The sequence below is a fragment of the Schistocerca serialis genome, chromosome 2 (assembly GCF_023864345.2).
Source record: "Schistocerca serialis cubense isolate TAMUIC-IGC-003099 chromosome 2, iqSchSeri2.2, whole genome shotgun sequence".
NCBI lineage: Eukaryota > Metazoa > Arthropoda > Insecta > Orthoptera > Acrididae > Schistocerca > Schistocerca serialis.
In genome coordinates this window covers 502,186,041-502,213,062 of record NC_064639.1, presented here as the reverse complement: position 1 = coordinate 502,213,062, position 27,022 = coordinate 502,186,041, and the positions used below count along the sequence as shown (strand labels likewise).

The following is a 27,022-nucleotide window of genomic DNA, read 5'->3' as shown; positions in this document are numbered from 1 at the left end:
TTTAGGCACTTTCTTTACGGCAGACATACCACCGTCTACACAGACCATAGAGCGATACAATTTTTACTTTCAGCTAAATTTACTCACGATAGATTAAGCAGATGGAAACTTTATTTGCAAGAATTTAATTTTACGATTGTTCACATTCCCGGCACGCAAAATGTTATAGCAGACGCACTATCGCGTTCTCTCAGTAACAATCAGCAAGACGTAGCAACCAACTTCTGCAAAACAAATTTCAGTGTCATGTACATTCAGCAAGTTGCATTTGAAAATTTTATTTCATCGTCATTACAGGACATAGCACAAGAACAAAATAAGGACAATGTGTGGAAAGAAATTAAACACCTTTGGCAAGATAAGAATAATGTTACGATTAGAAACCACTACACTGTACGCAATGACATTCTGTTTCGCCGCTCTCATCCTGACAGCAACAATTGGTTATTATGCATTCCTGACGAACTGGTTAACAAACTAATTTGGTACACTCATTTAAGTTACGCACATTACGGAGCACGAAAATGTTTTCTTATACTGAGACAGAACTGTTATTTTACCAACATGGAAAAACGTATACGACGAGTTTTAGCGTCTTGTAAAATTTGCCAGAAAGCTAAATCAGACACCACTTCACATATTCCTCCTTTATATTCCATTATACCTGTGAAATTAAGACACATGGCCGCAGTAGATATTTTTGGTCCGATTCCGAGAACTAACAGAGGTTTTTGCTACATTTTTGTCGCTGTTGAGCTCACTTCAAAATTTGTTACTTTCACTCCGTTACGCAAAGCTACTGCTAAAACTGTTTCGAAAGCATTTGTAAAACATTTTCTATCTCATGTAGGGCATGTAATGAAAGTAATTTCTGACAATGGATCTCAATTTCGTAGTAGTGTATGGACACGCATGTTACGAGCTAGAAACATTTCTCCGATCTATATATCCAAGTACCACGCTTCTTCGAACCCTTGTGAAAGATTAATGAAGGAAATTGGTAAGCTGTGCAGAATATACTGCCACAAAAGACATATTGATTGGGATACACACATACTCTCATTCCAAGATGTAATTAATTCCATTCCAAATGAATCCACTATGCTATCTCCGACTGTTATACTGAAAAACGTTGAACCACCGAACAAAATTAAAGAATTAATAGACTTCCCCAAAAATCGTCGCCTACGACACCACGAAATAATTGACATTGCGCTGAACAACATCAAACGTGCCGCAGAGCGCCGGAGAAGACAGCAAAAACAGGTTTGTACACGCCGCGACTTTCACGTTGGACAGAAGATATTAGTACGTACACACTATTTATCCAGCAAATTAAAAGGTAAGTGCAGTAAATTTGAACTTCTATACGCAGGTCCGTATCGGATTCGCAGTATCCCTCACCCCAATGTTGTACACGTCGAAACTTTGAGAACCAGAAAATCGAAAGGCAATCACCATATCTCAAACATTAAACCGTTTATTGAGTGAAACCACTGTATGATTCGACACACTATGATGCCATTTACTAATGCAATTATATTTATGTGACTACTTATTGATGATTATCGTATTTTTTTCTTGGCAAGTGGCCGGCAAGGTAAGGTTAGCAGGTCGCTTTTCTTGTCGTTACACATCAGACCGTGCACATTTTCCATTTTTTTGTGTATATGACAGTACTCCAGTTTTGTTTGTATGCACTATGAAATAGTTAAGATATAACACACACCAGTCGACTTTGACATTTTTTGTTGCCATATGACACCTCAAGATCGTGAATGTTTAACATTTTTTTTTGCTACTGCATTGTATTATTCTGTGTACATTTTTGCATCTGAACACTGTCAACGTCTTTAACATATTACGTTTTCTGTCATGTTATGCTGTATGGTTAATTGTGTCTCCATAAACCAGTCATTATTTAGTGGGTATAGGATTTAAATGCAAGACATTAATCTTTGTTCATCCATTTCAGAAAGCAATGATGATTCTAAGAAATAAATTTAACATAAATGGGAATTTCACCTACGGAATAAACGAAAGGAGATGCAATAACTTTATGAGGAAGAGTAAAGGGATCAGGATTAACAAGCATTAACAAGACTATACTATACTCATCAGAGAATAGCAGTCTTAACTAATTTTTTCTTTCAGAATACAAGGTGATTGATGCAGGCTGTCAGAGAGAACTACACATCTTAGTTTTAGTGATGAAATATGCTAGAGATAAGGAATAGTTGTATAATGAGTAATGAAGTGATTTTTTGCAGATGATAGTGAATACTGATGAATAATGATGAAGGAAATGGTATTATGAATAATGAAGTTTTTCTTTACAGGTGGTGATAATAATGAAGTTATGATAATATGGATAATGAAGTGATGGATAATGAAGTTTTTTTTCTTTACAGATGAGGATAATGTTGAAGTAATGTATTTATGCTACGTAGTTATTTAAGTATTTGTTGCAGTTTGCTTTGACAGCAGGTGTTACATTGCATAGTAGGATGACGGAAAGTTTTGGAAAGGACAGCTATGGAACACATTTTATACACATTTCACTACTTGTTAATTCGAAGTTCACTACTTTTCAGCATAGTGTGCGTTTCTTCTTTCAGGTCAATAATCCGTTTTTGTATTTTTTCCAGGAGAAGTTTTTCATGACACTTACTAAACCTGTTACTTATTATACCTGTTCTAGTACTTGCATTTTTATATTTTTTACCCATTTGTGTTTATCATTTATAAATGTGATCACATGTACTGCCTTGTTACATAATCTTGCTACAGCTGACTCATGACGAATGACGTTACCTATCCTCATTTGCAACAATAGGTCAAAAGCAAAAAGTATTATGTCTCAGCAATTAATTATCGATCCCAACGCAATGCATTGCTACCAAAAAAATGTATTACCAGTCCCACATAATGTCACTAGTTTATGATAATTCTGAATAATACTGATCAACTCTGAATAGCATGTCACTCGAGTAATGACCTCTTAATGAGACTATATTCAAAATAATGCTTTGTCACTAGCTAATAACTGCCACTGTTTATTGTAATGCCTGTGATTACTAATGATTTGACTGTAATTAACTGATTTTTAATAATGACTTTGTAATGATGTGAATAATACTGAATGATGAACTATGTTTTATTCAATACTTGATGGCCACTGAGTGCCAATAATTAATGTCAATCAACGAAATTGTTATTAATTATGCCATTAATTAACTCTTGTTTTCAATGTTCATACTTTGTAATTGGAAATAAATGTGACTGTTTCATAATGCTTTGTAATTAGGAAAAGACTAATTATTCTTAATAGATTGGAATGACACATAATTAATTAACTATGGTACTGCTTAATAATGCTTTGTAATTAATTAAGGCTACAAATGATTAATTAACTGTAATTAGACAAATGATTAATTAACGACAAATGATTAATTAACTGTAATTATACAAATGATTAATTAACTGTAATTAGACAAATGATTAATTAATGACAAATGATTAATTAACTGTAATTAGGAAAAGGTTAATGATTCTTAATTATACTCTGTAACTGAAAAGAATGCGATTATTTCATAATGCTTTGTAACCAGGAAAAGAAGGCTACTGATTCTATGTAAAACAATTAATGAACATTTTTCTGTAATACTACATACTTGGTACAGAAATGTTCAATAACTGGGCTATGAATGCCACGAATTATCAATGAAGACTGTAATTGTCAATATTATGTGACTTGATGTCCTTCACCTCATAAGCTGACTACCCTGAATTACTGCAATGTCCATTTGTCCTGTTTATCCCAGTGATCATGGAGCACTATATTTGGTTTTGCACTAATTCTACGTTGGTGTGCCTTGTAAGAGTGTGGTGTTGACACGACATGCTGTCCACCACCATGAGCGATGAAGACATTATTATGGTCCCATTGTTTGGTGTACCTAATGTACTGCCAAAATGAAAACATGGAACATTACTACGACAGTTCAGTGTCTTGGCTACACTGATAAATTCTGATGGGAAAAGAACTTCAAGTTGTGTCACTTGGTGTTGTACTACTGTGGAAAGATATGGACTTTCAGAGCAGCTGTGTGCAATCTAAAGTGCTACAACCATGATGCAATCCTTCCCTTTCCTATCCTGATTCTTGTCACATAAAGAAAAAATTTTTTTTGGTAACATCATTTATGTTCATAGGTTATACATTTTTCGATTCGCTAAACTCCAGTGTGAGTACACTTATGTCACTGGTCGACATGATGTTTGCCATTATGTTTATTTGTTGTGAAAATGCTAAAGACATTTTTCAGTGCATGTACACTTGTCCACATAATATTTTTTGCCAGTCTGTTTATTTGTTCTGAATATGCTAAAGACTTTTTTCAGTGCCTGTGCACTTTATCTGTCAAAAAGTTTGTATATACTTTTTTCTGATTTGCTACTATGGTTAGTATTCACATTTTGTCCTTGTCTGATATATTTTGTACTTAGTGCGTGTGCACAACATTTAAATATTCTGTAAGTTGTAGGATTTTGTTAATTAAAGAAAAATTTTGCCGCGCTTGGCAAGTCCAAATGACTCACCATCGCTGCCAAATTTTTGCCCCCCGAGTGCAGGGTTATGAAACACGTATGTAACGCAGCAGCGATGGCGAGGCATTGTAGCATCTGTGACCAGAGTATGCGCTTGACCGCGCGAGTGTTGCGAGCGGTTCTCAGTCAGTAGTCGTTGCTCAGTCTGTTAGTAGCTGTAGGCCAGTGCAGTACAGTAGTCGTTGCGAGTCTGTAGCTCTGTCTAGTTGAGAGCAGTACTCAGTCTGTAGTCGTCATGCAGAGCGGTCGGCAACAATGGTCAAGATGAGGAATAAGGTATAATGTTAATTAATATAATCATTAGATAATGGAAAATTTTATTTATTGTAATTATTCTCCAACAAGTCTCCCAATAATAATTTTTTAATTCAAAAGCATTTTCTCAAAAGTTTAATTTTTTTGAACTAAAGATTTCGTTGCACTTCCCATTTCATTCCACTTCTTTTGAAGAAAAAATTTCACTAGAATCACAAAAAAAAAGGAGAATATTATTATTTGCAATGCAGTTCCTCCAAGCGGTGCGCAACAACAAGAGCAGATATGTGACATCCATTTATTCTGAGGTAAGACTTTAATTTTGATTGTTTTTCACAGGGCCAAAGACCGACATTTCGGTTTAATTGAATTTTCTTGTCACTGAATGGGCTTTAATTTTTTGAAGGATTTATATTTGAGTCAGATTGCGTATTTTCACATTTTTGTTGCCATTGTCAGTACATTTGTTTGTGGGCAGGTTACGCATAGAGCCATGTACATCAGCATTTCTAATTAGTATCGTCTTTTTCTTTCTTTTAAAATTTTTGTAGGGAGGTTACACTTGGCTCCCCATTTCTATTAAGTATTGTCATATTTTCTTATAAAAAATTGCGGTGGGGAGGTTACAAGCTGCACTGCCAAAAATAGGCACAGGCTCTCCACGTATTAGCCGCGCGGGCTTGGCCGAGCGGTCTAAAGCGCTGCCGTCATGGACTGGTCCCGGCGGAGGTTCGAGTCCTCCCTCGGACATGGGCGTGTGTGATTGTCCTTAGAATAATTTAGGTTAAGTAGTGTGTAAGCTTAGGGACTGATGACCTTAGCAGTTAAGTCCCATAAGATTTCGCACACATTTGAACATTTATTTGGTCCACGTATTCTGTTCGTTAGGAAAACCAACGGAAATTTCCTTTTACCAGGGAGATTAAGCCGCCGGCCGAAGTGGCCGTGCGGTTAAAGGCGCTGCAGTCTGGAACTGCAAGACCGCTACGGTCGCAGGTTCGAATCCTGCCTCGGGCATGGATGTGTGTGATGTCCTTAGGTTAGTTAGGTTTAACTAGTTCTACGTTCTAGGGGACTAATGACCTCAGCAGTAGAGTCCCATAGTGCTCAGAGCCATTTGAACCATTTTTTGAGATTAAGCCACAAGACGCCGCTTTTATTGGTTTTAACTTTGGTCCAGTGGTTTAAGTCTCTGTCTAATTTGTAACACGATGACAAGAGTGAAATTAGTACAGGGCTGACTGGGATATAGTATTTAAGGAGTTTAAGGAGGTCACAGAGCCTGGAAGCTATAGGATTCATGTTGATAATAACGTTGGAATCTGATCAGATATTACGCTGTTACATAGTTTAATACAACTGACATGATGATGGTCCAGCAGTTGAACACCGGTTAGTTAACAATTAATATTGTAGACTCTTACACAAATGTATGTTCTTCATTCACAATGTATATATTTTACTATAAACCACCAGAACAGTCACATAACACGAGAACGTGGTAATTTCTATACCAAAGAAGGCAGTTGCTGACAGGTATGAATAATACCGAGCCATCAGTCACGGTCACAAAATAGCGACCCGATTTATTTACACAAGAACATAAAATAGGTAGACGCTAACATCGGGGAAGATCAGCTTGAATTCCGGAGGAATGTAGGAACACCCGAAGCAGAACTGACCCTATGACTTATCTTACAAGCTAGACGGACAGAAAGTTTCTGACGGAACACACTTATCGAAATTCTGACTCGCTCGGATTGCGCCTCTTACGGGATTCGGGGAGGCGAGACTGTCCCGAATCGAGTCCGCCTCGCGGATGAACGACAAGCGGGGATAGTGAGCCAGCCAGCCTGGATGTGGTTTTTAGTCGGTTTCCCACATCCACCTACATAAATACCGTTCTGGGATCCACATCCGCCTCAGATACACACTACGCAGGCATTTAGAAAAAAACTCTCGCTCTTGAACTCGAGATTTACTCTAGACAGAGACGGATGGCGTACACCGATTCCGTTAGGATTGGCATCCGGCCACTGACTGTCACGAACATTGATTGGCAACACCCATAAAACAACGCCGACGTTGTAGAGAAACGGGAAACGCCACGGAAGAGGAAGCAGAGGAAGAAGAAGAACGTGACGAGACTCTTCGAAATTCTGAAGGTAGCAGGAACACAATACAACGAGCTAAAGGTACCCAAAACTTGTACAGAAAGCAGACTGCAGTTGTGAGAGTCGAATGGCCTGAGAGGGAAGCAGTAATTAAGAGGTGAGAGGCATTGTTACCCAATATGCACACTGAGCAATAAGCGAAGGAAACTAACAAGACAGTTTGAAAGAGAAAGTTCACGAAAAAGAAATAAAATCTTCTAGGTTTGCCGATGACATGGAATTTCCATCACAGACTACAAAGCGCCTGAAGCAGCAGTAGGACGAGGTGTGTCTTCAAACGAGGTTATAAGATGACCATCAACAAAAATAAAACGAGGGTGTTGGACTGTAGTAGATTTACATCAGGCAGTGCTAAGAGAATTAGAGTTGGAAATGAAACATTAAAAGTTTTGCTATTTGGGCAGGAAAATAATTGATGACCAAAGCATGCCGGATACAAAATGTAGACTACCAATAGCAAAACAGCAGTTCTGGAAAAAAAAAGGATCTTGTTAAGATGGAATATAAGCTTCAGTGGTACTACTGAAGAATGCTAAATATTACAAGAGTAAATTCGATAACTAATGATGAGGTACTGAAGCAAAAGGGGAGAAAAGAAATTGATGACACGAGTAAAAAAAGGGAGCGGCTGACTGGACACATCCTGAGGCATTAAGGATCGTCAGAGTGGTAGGGGAGGAAAGTACGGGTGGGAGAATACTGCTGAAGGAGACAAAGGCTTGAACACAATAAGCACTTTCAAGTGAATGTACGAGTAGGCTGCAGCAGTTATGCAAGGACGAAGAGGTATACTAGCGTGGAGAGCTACAGAAAACCAGGCTCAAGACTGGAGACGACAGAAGCAACAAATGCGTCCAATGTCAGCCGCATGTTTCGTAATGCAGTGCTTGTGCTTTCCAGTATTCTTCATTCTAACAGTGTGCACCACTTTTAATGTTCATGGTCATTCTGGACTTGTATATTTTTAATAAAATGTTCTGTACCTAATGAAAATTAAGACCGTGGATCTCTAATGGCTGTGGCGCCGGAACACATCTATTTATCATATGTCATGATTCGATATACATTATTTCAACTTACGGATAGTAATAGCCACGAAAGCCACAAACGAAAGAAGAGACCGATCCTTGTTAAATTTACAAAGTCAGGTAGATTAATTACATTATCATAACAGGGTGGTCAGAAACAGACTGCCGGCCGCGGTGGCCGTGCGGTTCTAGGCGCTACAGTCCGGAACCGCGGGACTGCTACGGTCGCAGGTTCGAATCCTGCCTCGGGCATGGATGTGTGTGGTGTCCTTAGGTTAGCTAGGTTTAAGTAGTTCTAAGTTCTAGGGGACTGATGACCTAAGATGTTAAGTCCCATAGTGCTCAGAGCCATTTGAACCATTTTGAACCAGAAACAGACTGAAAAGCTTGTATGGTAGGGTGTGCTAGAAACAAGCGCTAAGAAAAAAATTCGATACTCTGCGCTGTTCCCGAGTTAATTAGCACTAAACTTAGCCAATCAGGCGGTTGCGCGCGCAAATTCAAGCGGCGCACCAGAGACGGCGCCGCCAGACATGTCCTTCGTTTGGATTCCTAAAACCAAACAAGAGACCGATACAAAAATTGGACATGGGACGGCAGTAAGCATCAAAAACGAGTCAAAGGCTGAGAAGTCTCGTACACAATTATCTATGCTATGAGAACAAGTGACACTAATGGTATCTGGGAGCTGTTGGAATTCGCGCGCGCAACAGCCTGATTGGCTGACTTCAATGATAATTAACTCGGAAACGGCGCAACGTTTGGAATTTTTTTCTTAACACTTGTTTTTCAGTACAATCTACCCTGCAACATCATTACAAGCTTTTCACACTTGTTTCTAATCACCCTGTATACGAGACAGTCAAATGAAAAAGAGACATGGAAAATAAGTAAATAAACTGTTTATTATTTCAAAAGTAATCGCCATATTTATTAATACATTTATCCCACTGTATGACAAAATGGCCAATGCCCTCATGGAAAAATGTTTGCGGTTGCCTATGGAACCATGAATAAACCGAGGCGTGCATCTGTTCGTCGAAGCAAATCAACGCCACGAAAGTCTTTCTTCTGTGGAAATCGCATGGATAGAAATCAAGATAGTATGGAAGATGAGTATGGGCGGTTCTACATGTTGCCAAGGTTGTTTTGAGTACACTGCAGAAGTTTCGCTGGGAAGACCTTACATATCCTACATAGAGTCCCGATCTATCCCCATGCGATTTCCATGTTTTCGAGCTCTGAAGACAGATATTCATTGCTCTCGATTAGCTTTGGAAGATCAGATGCACGCATAGGTAGAAGCATGGTATTGTATGCAACAGCAAACATTTTTCCCTGAAGGCACTGACCGTCTTGTCTCAAAGTGGGATAAATGTATAACAGATAAGGCGATTACTTCTGAAATAACAAACAATTTACTTACTTTTTCTCCTTATGCGCGTTTTCATTTTAACTGCTGCTTATGCAATTTGCGATCGCGTCAAGCACTTACAGTAGGCGATGGTAGGAAGCAGCAACAATACTGCAGCATTCAAACAATTGTAACAGAAACTCTTCTTAACACTACTGTTAGTCTGTCTCGTGATGGAAAGATCATGACAAATAACACACACAGTCCAAACCGCTGTAGTGGCATTGACTCAATGGTTTTGGGTACCGTGCGAGCGCTAGCAGGTGACAACTTCATGGGAAGTACAGAAAGGCTCGGTGCCGGGTGATGAGTTGTTGGCTACGGCGTGTCCAGCTGCAAGGCGCCTGCCGGCCGGAGTGGCCGTGCGGTTCTAGGCGCTACAGTTTGGAACCGCGTGACCACTACGGTCGCAGGTTCGAATCCTGCCTCGGGCATGGATGTGTGTGATGTCCTTAGGTTAGTTAGGTTTAAGTAGTTCTAAGTTCTAGGGGACTGATGACCACAGCAGTTAAGTCCCATAGTGATCAGAACCATTTGAACCTTTTTTTTTTTTTTTTTTTTTTTTTTGCAAGGCGCCTGCCCTCATTCAGTGTTTCGCGAGCGTCGATTGTCTCAACACGCGGTGCGTCTTCTGTATCTAGTCTCCGGTGATATCATCTTTGGTCATGGGTTTAAAGAAATGTTCATAGGTCACAAGATGACGTCAACATACCAGCAGCATTTATGTAACGTCCTCAATACGTTGCCAGTGTCAATCGTGATCACAACAGTCTTCTGTGTAGTTGTGATTGCATTATGTCGGAGCCAAGTGAATTCGAAGGCGGGCATATTGTTGATGGTCGTATGGTGGGTTTTTTCGTAACCAAGGTAGCCAAAGTGTTGGGTGTTTCATGAGACGCCGTATCGAAGATTTATACCGCGCACGTGGGAAACGGAAAACATCACCCGTGGACAAAGTGAGCGTTGAGCGATCGTGACAGAGGTCACTGAAGAGGATTGTGACGAAGCATAAGAAGACGATAGCTGCAAGTGTCATTGCAGAATGCCACGTCGCGCTCGCGAACCCTGTCAGCACCAAAGAAACACGAAGGAAGCTCCATAAGCTGCCAACTGCAGGGCGAGCTGCAATTCCAAATGACTGCGTAAAAGATCAAAAGCTTGTAACAGGGAAAAGTGATCATAAGTCATGGAAGCTGAACTATGGAGCAATGGAAGAAAGTCATTTGGTCGGATGAGTCTTGTTGTACACTGTTTCCAACTTCTAGCTGAGTTTACGTCCCAAGAGCGAAACATGAAGGGCGTTCGAAGAAGTTTGTGGCAGCCATACCGTGATATTCCATGAGCGCCATGGCTATACTGGCTGATCAGGTCCATGTCATGGTACGCTGTTTATTCCCAAATGGAGATCCAATACAACAGGGTTCCTGTTCACATAGCTCGCATCGTTCAAGATTGTTTTTTGAGCAAGAGGATGAAATGTTGCACCTTCCCTGGCCACCACAATCATCAGATCTCAACGTTATTGAGCTTCTAAGGCCTACTTGGGAGAGAAGGGTGCGTGATCGCTATCCACGTCCATCAGCGCTACTTGAACTTGCCACTGTTTTGCAGGAATAATGGTATAGAATTCCCTTAAAAACCATACAGGACCTGTATTTATCAATTCCAAGAAGACTGGAAGCTGTTTCGAATGTCAAAGGTTTTCGTATATCGTATTAGCCATGGTAATGCGTTGCGTTTGTGATGTTTCGATATTTTTGTCCAACCCCTTTACATGCTGCTTCTCCAGAAGATCGGGTGCGGTGGAGTAGGGCACTGAGGTCCAGCGCTTAAAAAGACAGGGAGCGTTCACGATGCGGAAGGAGCACCAGGCCATAAAAACAGTCTTCCCTGGGGATGGCAATGGACAGACAGGGGCGGCAAGCTAGAGTGACATTGTACCACTCCATGCGCCAAAACATCCATCTTCGATATTTCCGTCAGCATAAAATGACAAAAAGACCGTTTTGAAGTAAGTAGTGACAATAATGTCCGGATATCCGTCTGGCATCATTAGATTCTCAGATACTCCAGTAGGTACAGATCATGTTAGCAACTCTGTTTACACTTGGAACAGGTGGAATCACACACAAATTTACGGGCTGAAGTTAAAGGGTTATCAAATAATTATTTAATTAAAATTCTTTCTGTACATTAAAATAACGTCTCACAATCAGTTTCAAATATCAGTCTTTGCCCTGAGTCAATAACTAAGTCATCGCAAATAATATTTTTCAGGCCTTTCAGAATCGCATATGTTGGTTTTCTGACTGGAAAAGCACTGAACGAGGTGCCGGCCGGAGTGGCCGAGCGGTTAAAGGCGCTGCAGTCTGGAACCGCACGACCGCTACGGTCGCAGGTTCGAATCCTGCCTCGGGCATGGATGTGTGTGATGTCCTTAGGTTAGTTAGGTTTAAGTAGTTCTAAGTTCTGGGGGACTTATGACCACAGCAGTTGAGTCCCATAGTGCTCAGAGCCATTTGAACCATTTGAACCACTGAACGAGGTACATTGTCCAAAAACAGAGCTATTTCAAAAAAAGCACTTTTTGATCTAAATATCATTTACTACAAGGCCGTGAACCACTGAGTTTGTCCTCGATCTAGGAAGATTATGTGAAAATCTTAGGAGGAAGAAGATAGTTTCAACTGTTTCTAAAAGAAATAATTGCCTTGAAATTGCACCACGTCTAATTACAACTAATGAGAGTAAGAGGGGAGCGCAGAAGTAACTGAGGAGCGCAAAAATAACTGCAAAACAAATGAGTAATCATGATCTTCTTTAAGATGAAGATGAGTGCGCCTTTGACAGTAACTGCTTTACATCCCTTGGGTTTACATGGAATTTCCTTTTTTTTAAATTTAGCACAGATTTTAAAGGGTCTTTCTGTCACGGATACATCCAATTGGTGACCAAAAACTGGCGATATTTTAGGATTCGTAAGAAAAGGTAACCGCGCACCTGTTGCCACAGACGTGGGCCACGCTACTGTGCACGAGAACGTCGTGTTAACTTTAACCGCAGGATCTGACTTATCGATTTAATGAACTATTAGCGTGCATACAAGTTTAATAATCAGTAGCCTCAGTGCTTATGAATAAAATCTGAAACCCGAATGCCACCTCTCGACAGATCAATGGCAATAATTAAAACAAAGGCGTTTTTCGTTGCGACGGGATCTTCTCATGAAATTTCAATCACCAGTTTTCTCCTCCGATTGCGAAAACATTCTGTTGGCACCCACCTACATAGGCAGAAACGATCATCACTATAAAATAAGAGAAATAAGGGCTCGCACAGAAAAATTTAAGTGCTCGTTTTTTGCCGCGTGCCGTTCGAGAGTGGAACGGTAGACAGCTTTGAAGGTGGTTCACTGGACCCTCTGCGAGGCACTTTATTGTGAACAGCACAGTAATCACGTAGATGTAGATGCACATTAACTCTGATAACTCAGTTGTCAGCAGGGTTTGATCATGAGCTCATTTCAGTAATGTTCTTGCACTGTGTTAATCGTCTACCATTTTATTTGATTTGGGAGACATAATTGGTATTTTTTGCGTGTGATACTAGCATTATTCTCAAGTCAACAAGCATCTTCAGCGAAAATAGCAAATTATATTTTTTGTTGAAGTTGGTAACAGGTATTGCATAAATGGATTTATTTTGTATTAAAAAAATATTGGCCTTCCATTTCCGTAATTTCAAAAATACCCCACTTCCCAATAGTGTAGAAAATCAACAACAAATCGTTAACATAGTAGGAAGTTGTAAGCTCTCGGGTGAATATATTGATGAAAAAACTGGAAAAGTTATGTCCTAGGCCTGCTGAAACGTTAACTTTTGTCGTAAGTATAATGGCGAACATAGAGAACACAGAAATCAGTAAGTTAAAATACTATGCATATTTGGTTTCACCGACGTCCTAAAGCATGATAATATAGGGTACCTCCTCACTTAGGCAAGAAATATTCATTGCACGATAGAAAGTAATTGGTTTAAATGTGGGGTTTACACACACATATGTAAACATCTTGCAGGCATTTGTTTAAGCAACTGGGAATATTAACCACAGCATCCCAGTACATTTATTCTCTGATGAAAATTGTCCGAGACAACCCATTGCAGTTTGAGAGTACTAGATACAATCATAAATTCAATACTAGAAGGAAAATTGAGCTGCACTTCCCGCTAGTGAATTTTAGTGGGAAACACGGCTATATAACATCTTTGACACTTAGCTAACAGAAATGAAACAGACGGGTTTTCAAATGTAAAGCTGTTTTGCCTTAATAATTTGTCTACGCCACAAAGGAATTTTTGAAATGGACTAAACAGTTAGTTACATATCTGTATATGTTCAAATGTGTGTGAAACCTTATGGGACTTAACTGCTAAGGTCATCAGTCCCTAAGCTTACACAAAACTTAACCTAAATTATCCTAAGGACGAACACACACACCCATACCCGAGGGAGGACTCGAACCTCCGCCGGGACCAGCCGCACACTCCATGACTGCAGCGCCTTAGACCGCTCGGCTAATCCCGCGCCGCTACATATCTGTATATGACATGCTGTAAACGGTTCACATGAAGGAAAGGAATCGATTAAGGAAAATATTAATTGCTGCCAGCAAATTTAAAAATCCCTGTTCTGCCAGTTTGAATAACAGCAATAATGGACCTATGTGTAAAATAGTAACAAGTGGCGCAAGATGTCAGCAATAGTATCAAAATCGCAAGATAATAGATGACTGATCTGTAAATGTAAACTCCACCTAATGTTACGAAGCTTTAGTTGACTTCTTTCCCCTCTTGCCTTCGACTGTTTGTACGGCCTGCAAACTGTGAGGAAGCTTAATGTTCGTTGATTTTATTACTGTTTAATTCGGCATCACAATTACAAAATTTTACAAGATGACCAACGTTTAACTACATTAAAATGTATAAAAATTAGCCGCACAGATACATTAAATACTGCAAATTATGGACATGTGCCTCTGATAGATGGCTGCCTACTAAATCTAAGTCAGTCTTTTTGATGATGTACCACAAACATTCTGAGTTTGTGATGTTTGGAATGATTTATATCTACTGGTTGTCTGTTTACGAGACCTTCTTCACGCAAAAAAGACTAGTCCTCATGAAGACACAGCTTTACAAGTGTAATATATTTCGGCCCACAACATTGAACGGAGAACTTCACATAGAAAGCTTTCATCTACTAGTGTCATAGTTTAGTTGTAACGTGGATAGACCTATAGTTAGCATAAGTTGTTATTAAGGAAAGGCATAAGAAACTGCAAAACGATTCTCGATAAACAAATACCGCGATCCGTGTGCTTTTCACCATTTCAGTCCATTATAGCGCTGATGGTAGTCCATATTCACAACTGCGAGTACATTTGGCGGATTATCTTTATGTAATCTCACAGCACGGCCATAACAATTAACTAGAGCCGATAAACTCAGTGTTAGCTCCCGTTGTAAATACAATGGGACTCTCAGGCAAACAGGAAATTATATACTGTTTCATGTTGTAATTGATCTTAAAAATTCTCAAAAGTGAAATTGGTCTACCGAAGGAGTAAATGAAGAAGCCATTAATATCTTTTTAAAGTCGACATTAAACATCATTTCTAGCATTTCTCATCGAATATGTTATGAGAAACTAATTTACTTCCGTATTCCGAGCACAAATGGCGGAATCAATGACATATACAATTAAAATGTATAATTGGCTATAAAATTGTCAGCTGCTAGCACATATCGTATTTATATTAACGGACGCACAATGCCACTTTGCTCTTCTGTGATTTTTATGACCTTCTACTGGAGGGAAGAAACAAAAAGGAAGTCAGAGAGAAACTGGAATGGTGAGTTACAATGACGTAGGCTCTAATGAAGAGCGACTACCTTCCATCAGTGATCCACCCTTTGTGTATAGGAAAATAACAAAGAAATAAGAAAAGCAGAGAATGACGGAGAGATAGTGAGAGGGAGAGAGAATGACAGGATTGTTAATATGTGAGCCCTCTTCTCCTTAAAGGCTACTTCTATACAGATCGTCTTGCAGAAATAATCGCTACTGCAAATCTTTTGCAATCGAATTTAATTTCGTTTCGTAACCAAATACGTTTCTTCTAGCTGCTTAACAAATACAGGGTGTTTCAAAATGAATATACGGGTTTTAAGGTTTTGTAGCACAAATTACATTCACCTTACAATTATAAATAATACACCAAATGAAAGAGAAACACAAACAGCTTTTCTTACAATTATTCAGCGTCAACACCGATCGCACATCGAGTCGACAGACGAGTTGTTCCGAAACCTTGATCAATGTGTCAGGAGTAACTGTTGCAATAACACTGATTCTAAAGTCGAAGAGATCAGCTGGTATTGGAGGCATACACACATGGTCGCGTCAGATCGTGTGTGAACGTGGAGGCCATACATAAAATGCTGTGTCAACCGGCCCCTTGCGCCCAATCCGCCGGTCGGATACAACGTCGTTTAACCAGTCGCGTACTGAGTTACGCCAGTTAGGCGGTGCACTATCTTGCTCCCAAATAAAGATGTGTTGTTCAGCTTCTTCCCATTGGGGCACGGGCCATAGCTGTAGCACATCAAGATAAGAAACATCAGTTACAGCTTCGAAAAAGAAAGGCCCATAAACATTCCGCGGGGATATTTCTTGGGGCTAAGCATGAAAGACTCGCACTTGTTCAACACGTTTTTCAGTCACTCTTTGTCATTCCATATTCTTCCCATTGCGCACACGTGTACAAACAAAACTGTTTGAGTTTCTCTTTCATTTGGTGTATTATTTACAATTGTAAGTGGAACGCAATAAATGCTACAACGCCTTAAAACCGGTGTGTTCATTTTGAAACACTCTGTATATTATAATGTATAACAAAAATTATTAATGCGACTATTTTCTTACTACAGTTCTTTTGCTTTTATCTATCTGGTTTAGATATGCAGTGTTGCTTATTTTTATTTTTGAGTTGATGTCTTATTTCCACTAGTTATAAGTTTTCATCTGTGCTATATGCTCCATGTATCCATTGGATAACTACAAATATTTATAACAAGGGAATCATTCTAAAAAGCATTTATACTTGAGATCGTGAAAGATATCTCAAGAAATTACGCAAAAAATGTTTGTTTAAGAGGAAACTACAACTGAATTGCAACAGACAACTAATAACTATTCTTTTCTTCAATTGAAAGGACACTAAAATCACATGAATGTTTTATTTTTCACAGCACTGCGGGTCAAAGGCTCAATCAGGCCTAATTTGAAGCAATTACTACCGCAGGATGAGCCTTTGATTATTGCCCGAACATTTCAGAACGCGAATGCTCTGCGTCAAATGAACTGGAAAGCGTTGCTCGCGACTACAAGAACAGTGCCTAAACCAGAATGAGGGTGTCGGCGATATAAAGGCTAAGCAGCGCGACTGAAGTCTTTATGACGACCTTGAGCAATGACAATGGTATCGAGCAGCTGTATAATACCTTTCACTAATATAACCCCACCCTTGAATGATCTGTCGCAGATGGCAAGCAAGTCCGCCAAATGCCTTACTACCCAACGTGACTGCCTCAGAGGTTTTTTCCCCCATGACACTTTTATCCCGCTGCCCTTAAATCCGCTATTTCTTCAAATGTTTCCGTCTACTATCTCCCGGTGGGCCCGTATTAGTGGGTGATCTCACCCAGGTGTACGGACATCGCATACCCATAAACTGTGACTCGTCGATTGAAATACCTTTTGCAGAGGTAACAGCATAAATTTTTTGGATGGTTACCATGCTAGTGTGGGAGTAGACACTCTCCGATCTTTACTTTTTTTTAAAAAAAAAAGATTAAACCAAAAAAGTGTGCGTCACCTGTACGATAGGGTACCCCGAGGTGGTCATGAGTGCCACAAGACGCTCGTGCGGATCTGCGTCCCCCTCGCGTTCGTCCCGCTGTTGCCGTGGCTGCCACATGCTGCCGTCTCGCAGCCCAATGCACGGCTACGGCGCGCTTTGGCCGTTTTAGGCTGGCCGCTTTTTAAATCTCAACTGACGGCCGCTGCCTGCCCAACAATATGATGCCACAGCTCGCTGCATCTTCTTTAGCGCCTCAAGAATCAAGTCTGTCGCCTCGCCAGCGCGCGTCGTCTAACGTACGCTTACAAAAAACTTGTACATCCATGTTAAGCAATTTCCTGTCCCTATCCAGTACTAGTTACAAACTGTTCAACGTATCTCCTTGTTTCCTTCTTTCTAAATTTATTTGAAAAAAAAAATGTATATGCTTGTGACCAGTCCCACTAGAGGTTTCTTCTAGCTCTTTTCTCTCTCTCTCTCTCTCTTTTTGCGTTATGTGGGATGTAATGTGTCGGCCGTTTTGGCGCAACTTATGTATTATAAATGTATTGTATTTGTACTACTTTCGTTTATGGCGAACAGGTAACAGTTGCCACTCCACTTGATATCAGCACAGCACCATCTTTATTCTCGTACAATCGTGATATTCAGGAAACAACAATCTTTTGGTATATGTAAAGAAAGGTAAATATAAATCGACAAATAGAAAGGGTAAATTCATTCAACTTACTAGGATACATTCAACTTACTAGGATAGGTATTGTCATTTTAAGAAGAATTCAGCACAGGAACAAAAGAAAACTTCAATTAAACTAGTCTCAAACCTCACAGGACTTAAACAACGTAAATTAAGAAGAGAGAGAGGTGGGGGAGGGCGAGTATGAGGGACATCTACCAAGCAATCGAGTGACTGTGAGCTAATGATACTAAAACGAGACAAACAAGGATTACAGACAGCAAAAACTAGGGTTTTCAATAAATTGCAGGTTACACAATAAAAGTTACGGGAAAACAATGAAGAAATAAGGACAGAATTTCAAGAACAAAGTATACAAAAAAATTGCTTACAGTACTCCAGAACAAAACTGGTGATTGACTTGTGTACAAAAGACAATAGTCAAAGTTCTACACCTCACTCAAGGGAGCAGAGAGAGAAAAAAAGACAGAAAAAGAATAATAAAGTGAACGCCATAAATATTAGACACCACAGTATGCTTATCACATGATGCAGGAGGAAGAAGAAGAAGAATTTACGAACATGATGTGCCACCAAAAGAATTATCTTCAAACATTTCCAGAAACATTCAGCTGACGGAACGAGGTCTTCCGCAAGCAGTAGGACAGAAAAGGGTGTGCTGTAAATGCCCGTTAAGATTTCTCATTCCGGAATCCTGAAGGAACTATGTTTTTATTTCCATTTCTTTTTTAAAATTAGCCACTTGTTGTTTTTAAAGAAACCAAGAGCCCTAGAAATACACTGATAAGATGCTTATCATTATTTTTCGTGGAATTAGCCGTAAAGGGAAGCGGAAACAGTGCTATGAGTGAGGACTTACATTATGGTGTGTTACACGTTGGTAAATTACGTGCAAAGCCAGTACTTTGACAAAAATGCTGCTTCTCATATTTGTTCTCTTTTCCTCTTACTATGCGACGTGGTACAGTGGTTAACAAATTGGACCCACATTCCGGAGGACAGCGGTTGAAGTAACCGTCCGCCCTTCCAGATTTAGGTTATTAATGTTTTCCCTAAGTTGTGTTACGGCAAATGCTGGAATGATACCTTTGAAAACAACTCGGACAAAATTTTTTCCCCATGCTACCTCCAGTCTGAACTTGTACTGTCTCTTATGAACCTCGACATGGCGTTAAACACTAATCTTCCTATCCCTTCGTTCGATTTTTTTTTTTTTTCAGAGAAAGCACTTACCTACATTTGTGACAACAGGGGCCCTATTACTTGCAACGCAACTTCTGTTTAAGTTTAGAGGGACGTTCGCGGTGTAATTGGACCAGTCTTCGTGAAAATGGCACATTTCGCATTTTCTTTTAATTTCAAATAACCTGTCGTAGATTCTTTATAAGACTTTACATCTTTATTTCTACTTCTAGGTAGAACTCGTTTCTAAAATTCTTCTAATCGCGAAAACCTTCTTTCGCTTCGATTAATTTCGGTTGCCGCGGCAGATCAAACTGAACACTGACCCTGGGGCATAGTCACCAAATTTATTCTCGCTGAAAAAATTGGTGTTTGTTTTATTCTGCTCCTTGTCGATGGCGTGAGCTATGAATTCGTAAATTCAAATTTTAATAATTCACATACATTATAGGACCCCTTCAACCTGATATCAACTCTGCTTAAACGGATATGCGAATCAACTTTCTGTATGTATTTTCTCTGTCGTATGGAAAGTTAATCACTGGAACAGTTGTGCTTTAGTCGTTGCCGTAGGAGAGAATATTGTGCGGAGCGGAAGGAAGCCCTGCGGCTCCCAGACACACAGTTGTCCGTAGTTGCGACTTATACCCGGAAGGGAAGAGGAGAGACAAATACTGAGCAATTTTTGTGTCATCCACACATTCCTATACAAGAGCTGTTTTATGTAAATAATACCAATCAACTTACCTTTCGGATGTTAGGTTTCTGGTGAAAGTTGTGGTTGCTGCATAAAAAATTTAAAAGCACCGTTGTAAAACTCAGGACATAGAACATTTTCTGTTTGGAGGCGGCAGTAAAAATTTTCTATCTGAGATGATTTTCAAATTGACGGCATTAAACATTTATTTTCTGTGCCAATGATTTCAGAAGTTACTTCTATGCCGTAGTACCGATTGCGCGTAACTATTATTTTTGACTATGAAGAGCTTCAAACAGTGTGAAACCAGCCTAGTGGCTTCTGGAAATCGTACGACAGTTTATAAATGGAGACACAATCCTATAATTTCAGAACTGTGAACCGTCTCACTTTCGGCATTGCCGCGCCCAACTGAAACACACCTGCCCAAAAAATTCGCACAAGAGAGTGTGGGAGATTTTCTCGCCAGTATAAATAACTACGTAAGTTTGCACCAGTTATGAATAGTATAACGCCCCTTTTTTCATGTACTCGTCTGGCAGTACTGTAAATAGATTGCAAGAAAATAAAGATGTATGTAAAAAAAACCTTGGTCAATTATAGACAAAATAACAATAACTGCAGCCTGATACTTTAAAATCGCCAAGACAATCTGTTATGGTGGTAATGTTTCACTCTCGCATGTCACCGATGATGTGTGATGAGACGGACGTTAATAACAACATTAAACTGATACGTTAATGGATGAATATGTAGCTCTCATAATCAACAAAAGCAGCAACAATTTTAATTTTTTTCTCTCTGTTATAATGTGCTTCCATATCAGAAATACAAGTTTTATCGCCATTTTACTTATAGCGAAGAATATTAAAAGTAACGACACTGATATCATAAAACTCAATTTTCTGGAGAATATCTTCACTACTTCTACAATGAATAGCTGGAGCTCATGCATGCGCACTTCTCACAGCTTGTCCGCTACTATATCTCTGACTCTTATTTGCAGACGTACCATACCCTAGAATTTAATCGCACTACTTATGTGGTTTGTTTCAATTGGTCTGTTTCTTTTACTTTTCAATATAAGACAACATACAGTTAGCTTCATGACTCTTTGACACTGCCGTTTGCAGATACTTGTTGTTTCAGATACTTTCTTCATCATGCTGAAGAACGCAAGGAAAAAATTCTCCAACATGACAAGACGCGACTTGAAATCGATACTACAAGCCTTTTTTTAACGCAAGAACACCATGAATGAGGATCAAAACATCCGGAAATTCAACTGTGCTTATAACAGTATAAGTCGGGTGTAAAATAGGAACGCCTTCCTTAGCATACAAATAATAACAGTAATAATAATAATAATAATGTTTCAACAAGAAGTGCTACGTATCGGCTATACCTCTAGATGTTTCAGCATAGTATTCAGTTTCATCTGAATTCATGAACACGGGAGATCAAAAACGTTAGCGGCATTGCAATTTGTGAAGAATACAACTGATACGCTAGTACATGACGAAAGGTATAGAATATGATCAAGGCGCTACACCGCCACGACAGTGATGTCATGGTTAAAATGGAACAAAGGGACTTAATCTCAGACAGTACTGGATAACGAGTAATATAACAAAAAAGTAACATCTAATTGTAAATTTGCAGCAACAATAACAAGAACCGTAATAATCTTTGATTAAAGTGCATGAACACATGAAATTCTTCACCTCTCAGATGTTACGAGGATGAGACAAGGCCTTAAAATAGACCACTCTTCACGTGTTTTAGTATACCTTTTTCTATAGAAAAAGATATATCCAACACAAGAAATACTGAATTCTATAATCCAAAATATCTAGAAGGAACGCTGAATTCGTACAGAAACTCTTTAGAAACAGTTTACTTCTGTTTGTATCTTACGTAACAGACCGTTGTCGATGGATTCCACATACGCTGAATCCCAATCAAGAATAATAACGTCTAAAAAATCTGAAAAAATTCCAGGGCGTTACATCAGATTTACTTTGGAATATCATTACTGGTGATGAATCTTGAATTTATTGTTATGGTCCTGAAAATACAGATCAGAACTCATGACTGCAAAAGACCGACGAATTCGCAGTGCTAGCGAGAATGTGTGTTTTTACCAAATATATATTGCTTATACAGTATTAGAGAGTAGACGTGTCGTTACTGCCGATTGGTACACAAACATCCGATTACCGCAAAATTTTAAAAAGGCCATGAACAACGTTGAAATGGGAAAATAATTTTACGTGCAATAATACAGTGTCGCGTTAAGCAAAACTACCAACTGAGAATTGGGTTGCCCTAAAGGTTAAAACCATGGACCGTCCAGCATACAGTCCAGACCCAGCACCTTGTGGTCTCTTTTTATTTCCAAAAATTAAAGATAAAATAAGTGCAATCACGTTTTCGTCATCACATGAAGCAGCAGAACTTTATAAAAACCTGGTTTCTCAAGTGCCTCAGGAAGAGCGAAGAACTAGTTAAATATAATGCAAAAAGGTATTCATGTTAAAGGGAAATATTTTGAAAAACAACAAAACCATTTAATTTTTTAAAAAAGAAGTCCTTGTTTGATATTCTAAATAGTTTCAGTTTAGCTCTCGTATGCTTTACTAAGCAGTATTCGGTTTGCGATATCATGCGATGAGCTACAGCCGCCAAAGATCAAAACATTCAATTAAGCGCACTTAAGAAAAAGAGATGCTGCAATCGAATGCTATGAGGAAAACAAATTGCAAAGTGTACCTAGTTGTTTTCTATAGTGTATGAGGGAGGATGCATCGTATCATCAGTAGTCGCTTCCAGTCACGCTTCAGTAGGAAAATGATCTTTTTTTTTTATCTTTGAGAGTGGAGCTATAGCAATTACGTAGATACGTAACGCCAGCTTACGCTCTGTATTAAATACATGAAAGAGGATGAACGAATAAGTTAGTTTGTAGAGAAAGTGTGTGAGAACAAAACTGATACTACTGTAACTAACGATATACATGCGCATTATGTATTTTAGCTTTAAAGGTAATAATTTTAATACTAGTGACATTGTTCTTCCAGGGAGTGAGAGCAGAATTCATTACAATGTTTTTCCTTTTTAAGTTCAGCGACAACTAAGAACCGTATGTATTATTAACAAATAGACAATTGGAAGCATTTATTTCTCGACCTATGGTCAATTCAGTTAGAATTTATAATCTGTCGTGTAGTTCTCAGCTACTAATACATATTTTAAGCATTTTGTGAAAATATTCTAACGAACGAACGATATCACTGTTGTACGTAATTATTTCTCTCCAGTTGTTTTATGTGCAGCATGCACGCCTTTCAAGTGAAATGCATATGATGATAGAGAATTTCAAAAGAAGAAAAGTCGGTGGAGAACTATTCTCAGAATGAATGACCTCTCCATGACGTCTAGCTGTCTTTAATCGTCATGGCAAACGTTATCGAGGGGAGAAAATTAAAAATAAGAACAATATTACAGGACGGGCAACAAAAAAAAAACCTTTTTCTATCATTAATGCTTGCGGCCATTTTCATCAGTTTCTAAAAAAAGCTGTTCTGTCATCTGTTATTTGCTGCAGAAATATTAGTACAATTATTTTCTTGCTATAATTACTTTGTTTCGAGTTGTCTAACTATTTAGTATTACTTAGCAAAAAAATAAATTTAATTGGATCGTTGAAAGGAAAACACTTAGATTATACAGTGAGCTTATTTCTCGTATCTGCTAGATGTGTCCGAGACTGCAATTACGAACCCAAAACCACAGAACTGCGTTTTACGGTTTACACATTTCACCACACCCACCGGACTTAAAAGGGTGTTGTAGCGCATTGGAGTTCAGCGGTACATAGAAAGAACCTTCTTATTCTGGTTCCAGAATAGTCACAGTTTTGGTTCCAGCATGCTAAACAAAATAGCCAATGGACATGTTTGGCAGATAGGAGATACAGAAATAAGCGAGTAAACTACGTACTTTAGCGCCGCTACGAAACGCTAGTTATCAAAATTAAGTGACTCAAAATAAAATAATTACAGCAAGAAACTAACTGCACTATTTTTTTCTTGTGTGGACCACTGATGACGTATACAGCGATTACGTAAAACACGTTTGAAAAAAAAAAAAGTGTTGCGAAGGTTGAGCGAGCGAGATGAAACAGCAGTGAAAGCAAAGCAACGATTTATTTTTCCCAGTGCCGGGACTATTACGCAAACTCAGGCCGAAAGTGAAGTTTCTAGGGCTGAAGGACGAGCCTTTGATTACTTGCCGAATACGCCCTAGCGCGAACACACTGCGCCAAATGAACCGGAACGCACTGCTCGCAACTTTGATTTAAGGGCTACGCGTCGCAGGGCGTGCGTCACCTGTACGATAGGGTATCCGGAAGTGGCCATGAGCTGCAGCAGGCGCTCGTGCAGGTCTTCGTCCCCTTCGCGGTCGTCCCGCTGCTGCTGCTGCTGTGGCTGCCACATGCCGGTCTCACTGCTCACTGCACGGCCACAGCGCGCTTTGGCCGTTTTAGACTGGCCGTTTTTTAAATCTCAACTGACAGCCGCTGCCTGCCCAACAATATGATGCCACCGCTCGCCGCTTCTTTTTCAGCGCCTCAAGAATCAACTCAATCGTCTCGCCAGTGCGCATCGTCTTACGTGCGCTTAAGAAAAAGACATGTAGATCGATGCTAAGCGAATGAAATGAATATTCCAATATTGTAAGTTTTGTACTACTTGAATTAAAACAGAAGTGATTGGGATGTATCGCCGCACGGTGCCTAATTAACGCCTTTCGTGGCAAATTTATTTTCTAAGATAGTTACATTAATGAGAAATGACAATGAAATGAATCTAACATTTCTTATAACACATGAAGCGAAGATCGTGGGCAAATAAATACGAAACATTACATTTCTTACGATTACTGCAACCTTATACTCCATGTTGTTTTGCGATAAAGTTTACATAGATATCAACTTGTGACTGTTTTATTCACACGTTCAACATAAAAGGAATGGATGCCTATGAATGCCACTTATATTGCTTTTGATTACAGCATCAGTCTGTTGTATCACTTTCTAAGCACTGCTAATTCGAAGATAATCTTTTAATGATAGATGATCAGCCCAACAGATCACCCACGCCTGAGGTACGGGCAGGATTCCCCGTTTATGTCTAAAAGCTGGCGTGCTATTGCAAAGTTGAGACTCGTAGGAGATGGGGTGTTCATTGCAGTTGACAAAAATATTGCCTTTATTGAGGTCAAAGTGGAGTGCGAAAGTGAATTTATCTGGTCGCGTGTAACAGCCGTAGGAGAACCAGATTAATTGTTGAATGATTTTACCGCCACCCGATTCTGCAGTGTGTGCAGAATAATTCAAAAAGTCCACAATCAGTAGCGCGTAAACACCTAGATCATGCAATATTAGTTGGAGACGACATCCAAGTATAGACTGGGATGTCAATGGATTCATTGCAGGGGGGACAGACAGACAGTCGTTTGAAATAGTTTTGAAGATGTTTTCTGAAAACTGTCTTGAGCAGCTGGCTTGGAAGCCCACGCGCAATGGAAATAGCTTAGACCTTGTACCTACAAATAGACCAGATCTTATCGACAATGTCAGTATAGAAACGGGAATTAGCGATCATGATGTCATTATGACAACTATGGTTACGAAAGTTAATAAATCAGTCACGAAGGCTAGGAGAATGTCAGTAGAGGTTCGTGCGTCTGCGAAAAGATGTATGTGGTGGTGGTGGTGGTGGTTAGTGTTTAACGTCCCGTCGACAACGAGGTCATTAGAGACGGAGCGCAAGCTCGGGTTAGGGAAGGATTGGGAAGGAAATCGGCCGTGCCCTTTCAAAGGAACCATCCCGACATTTGCCTGAAACGATTTAGAGAAATCACGGAAAACCTAAATCAGGATGGTTGGAGACGGGATTGAACCGTCATCCTCCCGAATGCGAGTCCAGTGTGCTAACCACTGCGCCACCTCGCTCGGTAAAAGATGTATGTGGTATAAAACAACTACCACCATCATACTTAAGCAAACGATTTGGCACAAAGAACCCGAGGAAATTCTGGTCCTATGTAAAATCGCTAAGGAGGTCTAACGCTTCCATTCACTATCTTGTTCACCAGTCTGGTGTGGCAGCTGATGATACCAAACGAAAGCCGAAGTTTTAAATTTCGTAGTCAAGAAATCGTCCGTGCAGGACAATCGTACAAACATACCGTCATCTGAAAAACAGACAGACTCCTGTATGGACGACATAGTAACAAGCTCCCCTGGCGTAGATAAACAACTGAAAGATTTGAAAGCAAATAAGTCACCAGATCAAAAGGAATCCCGACTCGGTTTTACGAAGAGTACTCAACTGCATTTCCTTCTTACCTAGCTTGCATTTATCGTGAATCTCTCGCCCAGAACAAAGTATTCTCAGTTCGAAGACAATAAATTTTCTTGGGACTGAGAACCTTATGACAACAAATCAGCATGGTTTTAGAAAGAATCACGCATGTGAAACTCAGTTTGCCTTTTCCTCACATGATATACTGCGAACTACGGATGAGCGGCAACAGGCAGATTCCATATTTCTAGATTCGCGGAAAGCGTTTGACATGGTGCACCCTTGCAGGCTGTTAACGAAGGTACGAGCATATGGATTAAGTTCACAGATATGTGAGTGTCTCGAAGACTTCTTAAGTAAGAGAACCCAGTATGTTGTCCTCCACGGCGAGTGTTCATCACAGACATGGATATCGTCAGTAGCGCCCCAGGGAAGTGTGACAGGATCGCTGTTGTTTCCTATATACATAGCTGATTTGGCGGATGGGACGGGCAGCAATCAGCTGTTGTTTGCTGATGTTGCTGTGATGTCGAAGATGAGCGACTGTAGAAAGATACAAGATGACTCAGACAAAATTTTTAGTTGATGTGATGAATGGCAGCTAGCTGTAAATGTGGAAAAAATGTAAGTTAATGAAAGTGAGTACGAAAAACAAACTTGCAATGTTCGGA

At 39.6% G+C, this 27,022-nt stretch overlaps 1 protein-coding gene across 1 annotated transcript in view; it reads right to left on the bottom strand.

Annotated features, from left to right (window-relative positions):
• LOC126456147 (probable RNA-binding protein 46) overlaps nt 1-24,479 on the bottom strand; it is a 63,246-nt gene extending 38,767 nt beyond the window's left edge. Inside the window, exon 1 of the mRNA XM_050091901.1 lies at nt 24,324-24,479. Within this exon, the coding sequence (XP_049947858.1) occupies nt 24,324-24,479 (156 nt within the window). The remainder of the gene's footprint in view (nt 1-24,323) is intronic.
• Nucleotides 24,480-27,022: the final 2,543 nt, after the last annotated feature.